Consider the following 13,602-nt stretch of genomic DNA (forward strand, 5'->3'; position numbering starts at 1 on the left):
TGAGTGTGGCTAATCTGCACCCGAGCTCATATGCTCCCACATGAACAGTAAAATCGAAAAAAATTTAAAAAATTCCAATTTTTTTTAAGAGAAACATTGACAAAAGTTCTAAGTGCCTGCAAAAATTCGTCATGAAATCACATTCCTAGAAGGCGTGGCAAAAAAACAAAAATAGTACTCTGAAAAAGCTACTTTCAAACACATTTTGAAGCACTGAATTTGTTTTTTTTTTGCCACGCCTTACAGGAATGTGATTTCATGATGAATTTTTGCAGGCACTTAGAACTTTTGTCAATGTTTCTCCCAAAAAAAATTGGAATTTTTTAAATTTTTTTTTATTTCTTTTCGGTTTTACTGTTCATGCGGGAGCATATGAGCTCGGGTGCAGAATGAACTTTTCATGGATACATCGCATATACGCACCCCCAAGCGCTAGCGCACACTATATGGGTTTTTTGCGAGAAAGCTTCGGTTCTATTCATCTTCAATTATGACAGTACAACGAACATCAGAAATAATAAAAATTGCATTCAGATCCGTATATCACCTAGCAACGACTACAAACACTGAAGCGAGCCGAAGGCATGCCGTCGTCATCGCCCCTCCCTCGTCGGAGTCGGGCACAACTTGTTGTAGTAGACAGTCGGAAAGTCGTCGTGCTAAGACCCCATAGGACCAGCGCACCAGAACAACAACCGTCGCCGATGAAGAATAATGTAGATCGAAAGGATTCAACCTGAAGGCACACGAACATAGACGAACAACAACCAGATCCAAGCAAATCCACCGAGGATAGATTCACCGGAGACACACCTCCACACGCCTACCAACGATGCTAGACGCACCATCAAAACGGGGGCTAGGCGGGGAGACCTTTATTCCATCTTCAGAGAGCCGCCGCTGTCTCGTCTTTCTGAGCAGGACACAAACCCTAATAAAATTCAAAGAAAGAACTAACAACAAAGCCCTCCCGCCGGCCCTTGCCAAGATCCACCGCGCCCCCATGGCCCTAAGGCTACTGGAGACGAGGCGGACCTGCGGCGGCGCTGGCGAGAGGCACAAACGCTAGATTTGTTTTGGAGGAGTATTTTATAGAGATGCAAAAATAATAACACTATATGGGTTGACCCATTGCAGGGTTTTTTTTGTGTTCTTTCCTATCAGTTTTGGGAAGGTTCTACAACATTCCATGGACCCTATTACTGTGTGTTTTTCTTTGTTGGTTTTATAGTCTTTTATTTTTGTTTATTTTTTCTTTATTATTTTTTCTTATTACATTTTTATATTCTTGAACATTTTAAAAAATCTGAGAACATTCTACAAATCCACGAACATCTATTGTAATTTAGGAACTTTCTTTCAACTAGTCAATGTGTACGTGCAATGCACGTTAATTTGGAAGTATATTAAATGCACGCGGATATTAAGTAAGATATTATTTGCGTGTTATTATGTGATTAGCACTATTTTTAGAATGAAATTAACTGCACGCTAAACGTGTTGAGCGCTCTACATTGAAGTAGTCTAGGTCGTTGGATTGACATGATTTGATGGTCGAGATTAATTGGATCTGCCCCTTTGGGTCTTTTTATATTCGTATAGATATAGGAATATGTTTCAAATTTTCGAAGATGTATTAAAATTCGGAAATATTTTTTTAATTCGTCAATACTAAATTTGGGCACACTTTTCAGCTCGGGGGCATTTAAAAAAATCTTGAATATTTTTGAAAACTTGCAAAAAAATTAAATCCACGAACATTTTTTGTTGTTATTGAATAACTTTAATGAATTGTTTTAAATAAGGGATCATTTTAAAATATGGGAACACTTCAAAACATTCATGAACATTTTTTGAATATGTAATTTTAATTCACGAACGCTTTTATTTTTGTAAACATTTTGTTGAAGATTCACACCTTTTTCAAAAAGTTTGGATGTATTTTTAATAAAAAATCCACTGAAATAAAATAAAATTATTCGGAAAAATTGCCACACAATATAGCTCGCAGGTAGTCTGGCTATCTCGCAATGGGCCGGCCCACTTAGTGCTTCAATGGCTAAACGTGCGTAGGGCGAGAGGAATTGATGAGACGACCAGGAAATATTGGGAGCATTGTCTCCACAAAAAAAAAGGAAATGTTGGGAGCTACTTTGTGGAGAGATCCCGGCTTCCAAATGCCAAAATCATTGTACTATTGTAGTAGCAGTGGTAGTGGGGAGTGCTTGATTTAAGAACTATGTGGTACGTTTGGTCACTTTTCTATGTAGATGCTTTTGGATGAACTATGTTGCTTTTTGGTTTACATTTGCATCAAAATCTTGACATTTGGAATGTAGTTGAAATGTAGGCATTTCAAACATCAAGATCTGACCAAATATGATGTTAAAATGAAATTGAATGAGGATTATACATGCCAAAGGATGAGAGAAATAGCAAAAAAAAATGATTTGAGTTAAATTTCATGGATGGGCTAGAAAACACACTCCCAAGATACCAATGCCCGGGAATTTTCGCCAACTAAGTTTTGGGACGAGTTTTTGACAGCCAAGCTTTGGGGATCGATTAGGGATGCCCTGACGAGTTTCTTCTTTCTGCCCTTCTATTGCCATCGAAATTCGAAACACCTCTGCATGTGCTTCTCGGTCATCGATGAACACTGCATGTCTATCCAAGTTTGGAGAGAGCAAAATCGCATCCAATGCTTGTAGTTGTTGCTAGGTGATACATGTACTGTCATGATGTTTGATGAATATAAATTGAAAGTTTTTATTTTTTTAAAAAAAGAGATGCTCTAATGACGAGTTTTTCCGTCTGCTGTCCTGCTATTGCCATCGAAATTCAAAACACCTCCGCATGGGTTTCTCGGCCATCGATGAACAACACTGCATATCTATCCAAGTATCATCACGAGACCAAAATTGCGTCCATCGATCCAACAACCAACACAACCGAGCGGCAGCATACAGAGCGGTGCTAAGACGCCATGGTGGTGCTGGCGCAGTTGTCGACGCCGCAGGCGAGGACGTCGCGGTAGTCGCGCGAGACGGTGAAGCTGTCGCGCACGCTGCCGTCCCTGCTCCGCTTGTACTCCATGAGCAGCGTCGTGTGGTTGAAGGCCGTCAGCTTGGCGAACCCGTAGTCCAGGTCCTGCGCGTGGCTCCACCGCGCCCGCTCCGCCGTGTACTCCGCCAGGCTCGCCCCGCCGCCGCCCACCACCACGTGCGTCGTCGCCGTGAACGCGCCGCTGTACCGGTCCGACCCCTTCGCCACGCACACGTTCTGCATTCTCGCAAGGCCCAGCCGTGAGCTAGCGTGAGGACACCACGGCCACAACCATGGACACAGAGGAGGCTAGCTGCGTACCTCGTATACTGGGCACGTTCGCTCGTAGCCGTGGACGTGGCCGTACATGGCGATGTCGACCCTGTACTTCTGCCAGAGGAGCTGGAGGCTCTCCCTGCCCATGGGCTCCTCCGTCGTCCCTTCGGCGCCGTAGAAGGTGGCCGACGAGTACCCCAGGACGCGGTGGGCGAGGAAGATGAGCCACGGCTGCTTCTGCCGGTCCACGGACGACAAGCAGTGCTCGATGAACTTGTACTGCTCGGTGCCTGGCCGCCAGTCCAGCTCCGTGTTGGCTATGCAGAACCGGAACATCCCGTAGTCCGTCGAGTACCTATACAGAAGATCGAAGGATCGGTGATCATGAGTACCGACTCTATGAGGAGCTTCAAATGTGATTGGAGACATGTTCAGGTTTCATGTCATATCCTGAACAAATTCAGGGAAGGAAATGCCAGCCTACCAGAACTGCTCACGGTTCTCTGCTGGCACATAGAACATGTTCTGAGCTGGCACGCCGCATTCGCCGCCCGAGTCCAGAGTCCCATAAAAGGAGCCTGATCCAGGCCAGTCTCTTTCGTGGTTACCGCTGCAAAGACAAATCATCAATATTATCAGAGAAGAACGGAGCCTACTTTGCTCCATCTTGTTTTCAGCCCATTTTCTATTGTCAGTCTCACTCAGTTGGAGTACCTTGCCACCATGTAAGGTACAGTCGAGGCAATGGGTTCAACCTGTGCAGTGAACTGATCCCACTGTGACAGATAACCACTGGCGTAGCAGATGTCTCCGATATGCATCACCATATCGATATTCTTCAAGTCCTTAACTAGCTGGTAAGTAGTGTTGATCGAACCACGCTCAAAGTCATTGTATTCATTTGAGCCATCAATCTCGGCCTGAGCGAAAAGTTCAATTGTCAGTTTTGAGGCCAGGCAGAACAAATAAGCTCATCAATTTCTTCCTAACTACTGTATTTCTCTTGTATTTGCGAAAAGTAGACCACAATTAATGTTCTTATTTTACTTTTTAGTACTTGTTACTTTAACTCAACATGGTAAAACTTATGATATGAAGAAAACAGGTTTTTGCTAAGCCTAACTTTAAGTACAGCATGGATTTGACAAAAAGGACTGATATTCTTAACAACAATAAAATGCACATTCTTTTATTATATATTCATAGTTCAACTTGAATGCAGATAAGATGGACCACAAATCAACATATGCTAAAATGGCTTCTGTCATGCCAACACTTCCATAGGCTAATCAGTAATCTAATAATTCTACACCATGCTCTTACAGCTTTATTTTACTTTAAAATTCGCAGAAATCATACTGGTGAAGTGTCATAGAACTCGCCTTGCCCAAATCTCCAAATATGACAACACGTTGCAAAGAATCCTCCCCAGGATAGGGAGGCGCTTTGAAGCTGTTCTGATGACCCCAAACAATTTGACCATTGAATAGCCAATGGCCAATCCTGTACGTGTACCTGAAATTTGCACTCATCTGTAAATCTCCCAGGTGCTTGCATTTGTACAATTGAATAGCTAATAATAGGAGCACATGTGCAAATAGGCCAAGCTTATGAACACTTATTTACTTAAGATTAGGCCATAGGTCCTTGAGGAAACTTGTATGTATGAAACCAGGATCACGCCATCCAACTGTCCTAGCAGGCGGGCCTGTTGTAAAATCATAATAAAACACTATGTCATATGCCTGATGGGGTTAATCAGAAGTTATGTCAACTGTGTTTCATTCAGAACTATGCCTTGCTATAAACAATAAGAACTGTTCGGCAATTATAATCTTCTTTCAATACAATCTTTTGTTTTGTTTCAGACCTTATGAAGATGTTAGTTCCTGTATATATGGTAGGAATTACTGACCACACATAGTGTCGCGACTGAACGTAAGGGTGCCTGCAGGAGAAAGGATTTGGATTTGACCCTGTATGCCCCATTCAACAAACGGTGTAGCCTCCTTGGTACTGTATCCACTTGTCCATGTCACTGTCATCTAGCATCAAGTCATTTAACATCAATCAAGATCCTGAAAATATGGTACGGTATAATTCACAGAAGTGCTAGGCACATATTTCTTCAAGAAACTTCGACGACAAAGAACAATTCTGAACATAAAACCTACAACTACTACCCTAAATGAGAACTATCTGAAAGACATTAAATTCCTGTTTCTCTCGCCATGAAATTCCAGCTCCTTTGTGTTGGCTAGCCGATAGCTTTTATTACAGAAATGGCCAAAGGAATAAGCTAGATTTCTCATCTATTTGCATTTGGTGTTCTTTTCTCCTCTTTTTTTTTTTTTTGCGAGAGGTGTTCTTTTCTCCTCCATAGGTCACAATATACAATGTTCAGTTTATACCAATTCATTAATGAAAGATTTAAGGAAATGGTACTTACTTCATCCCAGGACTTTCCTTGTGCCAGGCGTGGGTACACAGGAGCCTTCGGGTTTGCGAAAGTTATGCTATTTGAACGTGCAATAAGCTTCGGCTGTTATATTTAATATACAAAAGATGCAAACAGCCATGTTAGAACAAACAGTATTTAACAGTCATGGTCTCAGAAAAAAAAACAGCATTGACTATCAATCTACCATGCACAAAATCAGAGTGATCACTCTTCAACTCTTTCCCCCAGAAACAATGAACGGTGTTCAGTTTCAACTTCCAACACCCTGTAGTTCAGTCTAGAGATCTGAGCTCCTATATGAACAAACAAGAAGCAACTGTACATACATTTGAGAGGCCTCCAGAAAACAATGCGAATGATATATCACTCCTCTGATTAATTATCTGAAGCCTCAAGGACCCCTTTCCAGTCTTTGCATAGTCGGCCGTCGTGTAGTTTGCATATTGGAACTGCCAAAAATGATACCTCATTATTCAGCATATGTTAAAAATGATCCGAGGTCACACACGGAGGAAGAATCACGGAGAATGACACCAACCTTAATAGGAGCCGTGCACAAAAGGGGGGCCTCGACCCATTGGTTCTCCGACGGGCAAATGGAGTCACTGATAAATCCAACAAAGGAATCTGTGAGTGAGCAAGTGCCCAATCCATCTAACTTTTCTGCTCTCTTAATGAAGCCCTTAAATTCAGCAACGAGAAGCAGAGAAGAATAAACTGTCATACCAGGGGAAATCACACTAGTCAAGATGTGCATCTTACCTGAAATTAGCAGGGGAAAAGACCCCAATCCAGTCATCCTTCGACGGCTTGGGGTTGTTAAATCCGATGGTCACCCATTCTTGGTCCTGCCCCTGTAACAAATGCGGTGCAGCCGATTAATCTTATCTGACAGTGCATCGACTGCTTCAGTCAAACGCGGCCCTTTCGTTCTCTTCTCGGTCATGCTGTCAATTCGAGTTTCACTGGATATCTATCTATCTATCAGCAGCTACAATGGTACTGGTACTGATGCTGATTGACCAAATTTAATTCTGGATAGGACCAAAATGCTCAAGCTCTGCACCTCGTGCGCATGGTGCTCGCGGGGCGGGAAGAACGAACGATGGTGGGGAAAGCTCACCTGCAGGCCGAGGAGGAGCGGCGAGACGTCGACGGAGGCGCCCGGATGGATCGCCAAGGTGGCCCGGTGGATGCCGATCTTCGACAGCGGCTGCTCGCCGCCGGCAGCGGCCAACACGGCGGCGCTGAAGGCGACCAGCAGATGCACCAGAGCCGCCACCATCGTCGTTCCCGGCGGCGACTTCATCCCTGGAGCTCACAAACCACAGCAGCACAATATATATACTGATACTAATAGGCGAAGCGAGTCAATAGTTTTATGTAGTAGCAGAATATCAGCAGATGGCCCGAGGAACGAGTGACGTCTAAGCTAAGCCATAGACAAGAAAGTTCAGACGTTCACAAAAGGAAGAGAGGTCAAGGTGAGATAGTTTAGGTGCCGTGCCATGTGTTCAGGGTCGCGTAAAACTTTCTTTATCCGTCTTGGAACTGAACTGTTTCGTGTCGTGTCGAACTCGTATTCCAAACGGCAAACAGAGGCTTAGGTCGGACCTGCAATTCAGCTCATGGGCAGCCCGTAGCCCTTGCAGGTTGCCACACCTTATATTGATTATACACAGTTTATAATACTACAAGGTACTAGAACAATGCTAACAGCACATAAACACATAGTATCAACATATTGAGAGAATACTCAAGGAACCATGCTCATTGCTACTGTACTGCTTCAGATGGGAAAATCACGTGTATCCAGATCAGGGGTATCTGTTGACCTGATAACATTGATACAAAATGACAAGCTCAACGACTTGTTGCGTTGAGAAAATGCATCAGGACAGGTAAACTAAGGCTGTCTACCGGCATTTCCAATTCACAGCACTAGTGTTACCAACAGTACAGTTACATTACACGATCATTCTCGCACCGACCAAAACGGTTTCTGCACTCAACTGGGAGATGTATTCCCTCCAGGCACGCTAGTCGTCGTCGTCATCATCATCATCATCATCATCCCCATAGTCCATAAGCTTCAGCAGAGTGTCTGAAAGTGGATGCAGAGATAATATTAAGCTTGCAGAAGTTAGATTAGCTCTATACAGAAAAGGTTATATCATGGTGCTCCTCTATTACCGGAAACAGATATACTGCTTGGCTTTTCCTCTTTAGGCTCCTTCGGAGGCGGTGCAGCAGAACTCGCGTCCAATGATCTCGGAGGCGCCAGCAGCTCCTTTAGAGCTGAATGCCTGTTCTCATTTCTTAACACTTGATTTGAAGGGAACTTAGGTGGTGGCGGAGGCATGCTCCTGGGCGGTGGGGGTGGCATGCTATTGAGATATGGCAGTGACATGTTCTTGGGTGGTGGTGGTGGCGGCGGCATGCTAGTGTATACAGATGGATGAGATGGATGTGGATCTTGTGGAAGTATCCTACTTGATCCAGGCTGAACTTTCATTGTAGCTGCAACCGATGAACTGTTCATTTTACCTAGATCATCTAAACCTGTCTTAACAAATTTGGACCCCTGTTGTGAGTTCTGGAAACATGAAACAAAAACACTTTCCCATCAAATTCCTTTGCATTGAATTAAATTAAAGCATATTAATGGTAAAATGCAAAAGAAGGAAGAAATCGGCAACTACTGTCCATAAACAGCACCACCAGTGCATAAATACATGAATTATATCGAATTACAGTACAAGTAAACATAACATATGGAAAACCATTAATCATGCCGACTTAGCAAGTTGGGGACGGCAATGTTTGTACAACTAAGAAATAAAGAAATATTCCCTATAAGTGTCTAATATAGCCATTTTGTTCTAAACAAAATAGTAAAATAATTTTGCACATTTATAAAGCGGGGCGAAAGCCTTTTTTGGTATAGGTGAGTGTGACTAAGCGAGCAAGTTTTCTAAATGCAGAACTGTAGGCATTTTCTCAGAGGAATAAAGTGGGGCTTAACCAGATTAATACCAATACCTATTAAGAAAACTATATCAGCCGAGAATGCCATATGTATGCTAGCGATGTTAATAGTCATTTGTTGAAGCGTATGGTAGCAATGTTAATTGCCATTTAATGAAGTCTACATGCTGGCAGCAACAGGTTGAAAACAATGGTACTTTGCATTAGCAACAAAAAATAGAAGCAATCATCCAATTCACAAGCAGAATAACCCTGCATATCTTATCAGCAAAACACCATCACGATTGCAAACTCCAACTTGGAATAAACCCTGTAGGAAAAAAGAACACATAGATCTATTACCACCCTGCGAGCTTCAGACATGGTCAGAGAAAATACCTGGAATGAAATTATATGTTAGAAGCAGATAAGACAGTCCAAAAATATGAATATGTGAATCTGGCAGTCATCAACTTACAAGTTACAATAGTTTTTAGCTATATGAAATGTAAAGTTCCCCTACATTGCAGGAACTGAAATTGCTTAATGAAAACGCAAATTTCACAAATCTATTTGTGCGGTCCTTTTCTAGTTTAAAACAAGCCAAATATAACAAGAAGTGGTATTGTTATTTTCAAAGTTTTCAAACTATTCAAGTGTGGTCAGCGTTATCAGATACAATATCCTATGGCAAACTGCAGAACATTGCTATTTTGCACCAGAAACTCCTTAATAATCAAAAGTGTGTCTCTAGTTTAAACTCTGTAGGCGCTACAATGTTAACATCACTTTCTTAATATAACATGCTGAAATCACATTTAAAATTAGGATGATGCAAACATTTGCTAAAGATTTCATAAAATCAAGATATACAACAAACAAAACTCATACAGGTTCTCCACTAGCAATATTTGCCTTGAATTCGTGTAGATAAGACATCAGACAGTGATCTTATCAAAGATGGCACAAGGTAAGCTGGAAAAGGTGAGCCACTGAGAACAGTTCAGCTAGGGGTGGTAATGTGGGGATAGACATGGAGAGGAAGGGGCAAGCAGTGGGGTTGAATGATGGATGGGGAATTTTTCTGAGGGGTAGACTGAAGGCTGCAAGAGATAGGCTTGGAAGAATGTAGCTGTAATCAAATATCAAGTCCAAGATGTAGCAGTTGAATCAGTTCAAATAATCCGCACCTGAAGGTCTGCTGTTGGCAGTTCCTGGAATTTCCTCCTCTGTGAGCGTTTATCTGCCTCCAACTTTGCACTGGTGTTCACACTTGTTGCCATGCTTGCTGATGTGGATGCCACTGGAATAACCTGCGTTGTCGAAGATGAAGCATGCTTGAGTGTTAATGCCACCTGCTGCAATGGAGTTGCCTGGGGATAGATGTCTCCATAGCCATTGTAAAAAGCCCCACGATTTGCTGCTTGACTAGGATAGATCAGGTTACTGGGTGGGAGAATCCCAGAATAAGTTGGCGCCCCAGATTGAAGTGTCACTGAAGGAGCGGCTATGGGAGAAGTAACTCCAGTAGGGGCAAAGGAATGTGATGCTCCAGTTGACACACATATGTCAGATGTTCCCGAGGTGTGCACACCAGTCAACAGTTGCTGAGGAGGTGGAACAGCACCATATACTTTTGAAGAAGAAATTCTGTCATACAAAAAACATAGTGAGAATATATGCTAAGACATTTCTAATTTCTTGCTTCGCTGATGTGGTAAGCTAGATACTGTGTTAACTGGTACAAGTACATTAATAGTCATATTCTTACAGTATTCCAAAGGATAAACTGACAGAATCACAAGTGAGTTAATCATTAATCATAGCATATAAGTACAGTAAAGTATTGCATTATGCTAGTCAGCAAATCGATCCCACTGGTTTGGTAGAAATAGAAACTATTAAGGGGATTAAACCTGATCAAAATATACAGACCTGGAAGCACCAAGTTCCGCTGCTATTGTATCTAGAAGGTTTTCTGCTAAAACCTTTGCAGCTTCTAGGCTCTTCAAATGCACACCTGATAGGTGCATGTGCAGAGGTTGCTGTGATGCTGCAATAGACATTACGAGATAAATACAGGCTTGCAAGATACAAATTTCCAGAAGCTACTACAAATCACCAACCTTCAGCGTGACAGTTGCCAAGATTCCCTGAATCTTTTCCTCTTAGTACAACAGTGACCCCTGTTTCATTCATAATGTGATTTATGTACTGATCCTGCATAAACAAATCAGAAGCACCAGCAGAACAAGAACAGTTTTTCCCATCCAGATTGGGATGTCAGAGAAAGCATTCACAATTAGTTCTTTTTTCGACAAAGAGGAAAATAAAATAAGACTATTGACAAAAAAAACAGGAGGGGTATCAAGAATAACATGATTAAATTTAACCAGTGTCGCTTATTGTTTTCCAAGAACATACATTTGGTCCACGGATGCGAGCTGCAACATTCAATGATGGATCTGCGTCAAAACCCAAAAAGATTGAGGCGCTAAAAGGAACAGCCTGTGAAATAAGAAGGAAGGTGTTAATCTAGTAAGGAAAATTTCATTACATAGTAATACCATAACTATTTTACAGCTGATTCCCGCCTCCAAAAAAGAAGGAAAGACTGGAACTGTGCCATGAAAAGGTCCTAAATTTAGGACAGTGCTATGGGGAAGGTTCTGGTTTAAAATGTTAATTGTAAAGGTTAGGGATCTGATCCTAACCTAAGCCTTTAATATATCAATTTTTCCGGGTTCTTCAGAATCATGGATGGGATAAATGTATGAAGTCATCCATGAAAGTGACAAAGCGTCAAATCCATCCACACATTTCACAGGAAAAGTTAAACAAATGTCATTGTGAATTAATTCAAAATGTTTTGTGCTTCTAGTTGCTCCTTTCTCGAATGTTCTGACATATTTCCCTTTATACAATCAATATACATTGGCTTGGAAGTCATAAAGTGTAATAATGGAAAATTACTTAATGAGATTTCCATCCTCCCTCTGTGAATGTGACCTAAACAGCAGTGCCACGATTTCGATGAAGGATCAACGCTTTTCTTTATTTTATGGCTACCATTATTATCGCATATACATTCACAGCTTAATCAATTTTTTCTCGGTATTTTTTCATTTCACGATGCATCCTTTCCAGCAAAAGGAGCCAATGAAAGACCACAGAGCGATATTTCCCCAAACGATGCAATCTTTGTAAGTATTTAGCTGCATAACTTCTTAAGCTGTGTTTTCCTAATCAGAACATCTATTATCGGTACATACCCGAAAAATCAACACTGGAAATGATTACAGACTTACATGTACTCAGCAAACATTGTAACAAGCATCATCCATATATCTGAGTATTTAATGTTATACCAACACTTGCATTCTATCAATACAAATCGACATAAATGCAGGCAAAGGATGAATTCAGAAAATAATTAGACTGAGTACTATCAAATGCTGTGAATAACGCATGATGTACTGTTCTATTAGGTGTATTCCGTCCACTAAATTATCAAGTTAAGCAAACTAAGATATGAAGGAGAGACCTGTCTGCTGCTCTGGATAGAAGGGAAATTGGCTGATGTGGCTTCTGGCATTTGGCCATGTTTCAAGATGTCCTCGATCATTGACGCTGCAAGATCAACTGCTTTAATGCGCTCAGCGGTATCTTTTAGCTAAAGCAGGAAAAAGGTTAGTTTGTCATTATCTAACTATAACTAGAAAGTGGTTAAAAAATGCTGCTATGTGTAAGCCATTGTAATTGTTTAGTTCTATAGTAAAGAAAAATATGATAATAGCACTGAAATAATGAATAGAGGAAGTCATTACACAGATAGAGTGCACTGTGCCAACACAGGCATGTTGCATCCCACATCATCACAAGTTACAAAACTAGTATATTATCTTCAAATATTACCATTGGCACTACTACTGCTTCATGACAATTAGCACGAAAAGAGATATAATATGAGCGCCCTAACTAAGTAGAATTCAGACACTTATGAACTTAAGTCCTGACCCTTGCAAAGCAGTTACAGTTGAACAAATAACAGGAAATCTGAACTTGACAATTTCGAATTTTGAAATGATGGTAACCCATCAACATGTCTGTGATAGTGTTACTGAGTCCAATTTGACACAAAACGGAAAAACGACAAGGACATAACAGAACGTGGCGAATAAACCTTGCAACAAGATTGAACAGATATTATATAGCCCCTCGAACAGTGATTAATAGTATTGTATTGGACTGTAAAGGTTGCAACATGATAATTTCTTCAGCTTCCAGAGCACTTTCCCACAGAAAGGTATGACTACGAAGCAGTTGAAGTTTACTCCAGCAATAACAGAAAATCAAAGAAGTGAAGTGGAACTTTAAGATATCATCGTGTGGGCATTATTTACCTGAGATCCTGCAGAGATATGTAGATAGAGTGGCTTCTCACCATCAGGCTGTCCATTAGGAGGATGGTATTTTCCCCTGGGCGGGTCAAATAAATATCAGAAAGGTATCGTCCCAAGTCAATAATGAGTGAACACCAATTGTGCATGTCAGGATACCTTGTAATGATGACAGTGCATGTGCATTGTTGAATCTGTTAGTATCAAGCAAGCGGTTATTACCTTTATTGTCAAGAAACCGATTTTCACAGAAGAGCATCACGGCACGATTGTTTGGTTGTTACTGATTTACCTCGTCCTGTGTTTGCCGCTTCGTGAGCTTATATCGCACAGATGGATCAGCGTCATTTATAACAACTTCTCGTGCTATAAGCTCATCCGGTAGTTTAACCTGAGGCAACAAGAAACACGAGATACTAAATATGTGTGCCCAGATAATACATAGACTAAATT

General features: G+C 41.5%; 2 protein-coding genes across 4 annotated transcripts in view; both read right to left on the minus strand.

Annotated features, from left to right (window-relative positions):
• Positions 1 to 2,790: 2,790 nt before the first annotated feature.
• LOC119291214 (probable inactive purple acid phosphatase 1) lies at positions 2,791 to 7,253 on the minus strand. The gene is made up of 12 exons (XM_037569928.1): positions 6,906 to 7,253; positions 6,545 to 6,636; positions 6,321 to 6,387; positions 6,109 to 6,231; positions 5,771 to 5,863; positions 5,237 to 5,366; positions 4,948 to 5,029; positions 4,704 to 4,836; positions 4,036 to 4,241; positions 3,806 to 3,931; positions 3,367 to 3,676; positions 2,791 to 3,282 (listed from the first exon to the last, which is right to left on the minus strand). The coding sequence occupies exons 1-12, from the start codon at positions 7,089 to 7,091 to the stop codon at positions 2,977 to 2,979; spliced, it is 1,854 nt and encodes a 617-aa protein (XP_037425825.1). The 5' UTR covers positions 7,092 to 7,253; the 3' UTR covers positions 2,791 to 2,976.
• A 273-nt stretch (positions 7,254 to 7,526) lies between these two features.
• The window catches only part of LOC119291215 (protein RIK-like), a 6,787-nt gene continuing 711 nt past the window's right edge, over positions 7,527 to 13,602 (minus strand). The window contains exons 3-12 of one of the 3 annotated variants that reach the window (XM_037569929.1): positions 13,442 to 13,545; positions 13,309 to 13,343; positions 13,153 to 13,228; positions 12,294 to 12,422; positions 11,174 to 11,257; positions 10,876 to 10,969; positions 10,685 to 10,802; positions 9,940 to 10,399; positions 7,976 to 8,378; positions 7,527 to 7,886 (exon numbers count right to left, since the gene is read on the minus strand). In XM_037569929.1, the coding sequence (XP_037425826.1) occupies positions 7,822 to 7,886; positions 7,976 to 8,378; positions 9,940 to 10,399; positions 10,685 to 10,802; positions 10,876 to 10,969; positions 11,174 to 11,257; positions 12,294 to 12,422; positions 13,153 to 13,228; positions 13,309 to 13,343; positions 13,442 to 13,545 (1,568 nt within the window). In that variant the 3' untranslated portion in view covers positions 7,527 to 7,821. Of the gene's footprint in view, positions 7,887 to 7,975; positions 8,379 to 8,992; positions 9,149 to 9,939; positions 10,400 to 10,684; positions 10,803 to 10,875; positions 10,970 to 11,173; positions 11,258 to 12,293; positions 12,423 to 13,152; positions 13,229 to 13,308; positions 13,344 to 13,441; positions 13,546 to 13,602 lie in introns of those variants that run through there. The other 2 variants (XM_037569931.1, XM_037569930.1) reach the window with 2 other exon arrangements.

Source organism: Triticum dicoccoides, chromosome 4B (assembly GCF_002162155.2).
Source record: "Triticum dicoccoides isolate Atlit2015 ecotype Zavitan chromosome 4B, WEW_v2.0, whole genome shotgun sequence".
Taxonomy (NCBI): domain Eukaryota; kingdom Viridiplantae; phylum Streptophyta; class Magnoliopsida; order Poales; family Poaceae; genus Triticum; species Triticum dicoccoides.

What these genes read in the sequence shown, in the direction of transcription:
- LOC119291214 (XM_037569928.1), bottom strand. Translation starts at nt 7,091, where the DNA reads ATGAAGTCGCCGCCGGGAACGACGATGGTGGCGGCTCTGGTGCATCTG. An exon ending in CGCTCCTCCTCGGCCTGCAG is followed by an intron (nt 6,637 to 6,905) that starts GTGAGCTTTCCC and finishes CATTTGTTACAG; the next exon opens with GGGCAGGACCAAGAATGGGT. An exon ending in GAGAACCGTGAGCAGTTCTG is followed by an intron (nt 3,677 to 3,805) that starts GTAGGCTGGCAT and finishes TCTTCTGTATAG; the next exon opens with GTACTCGACGGACTACGGGA.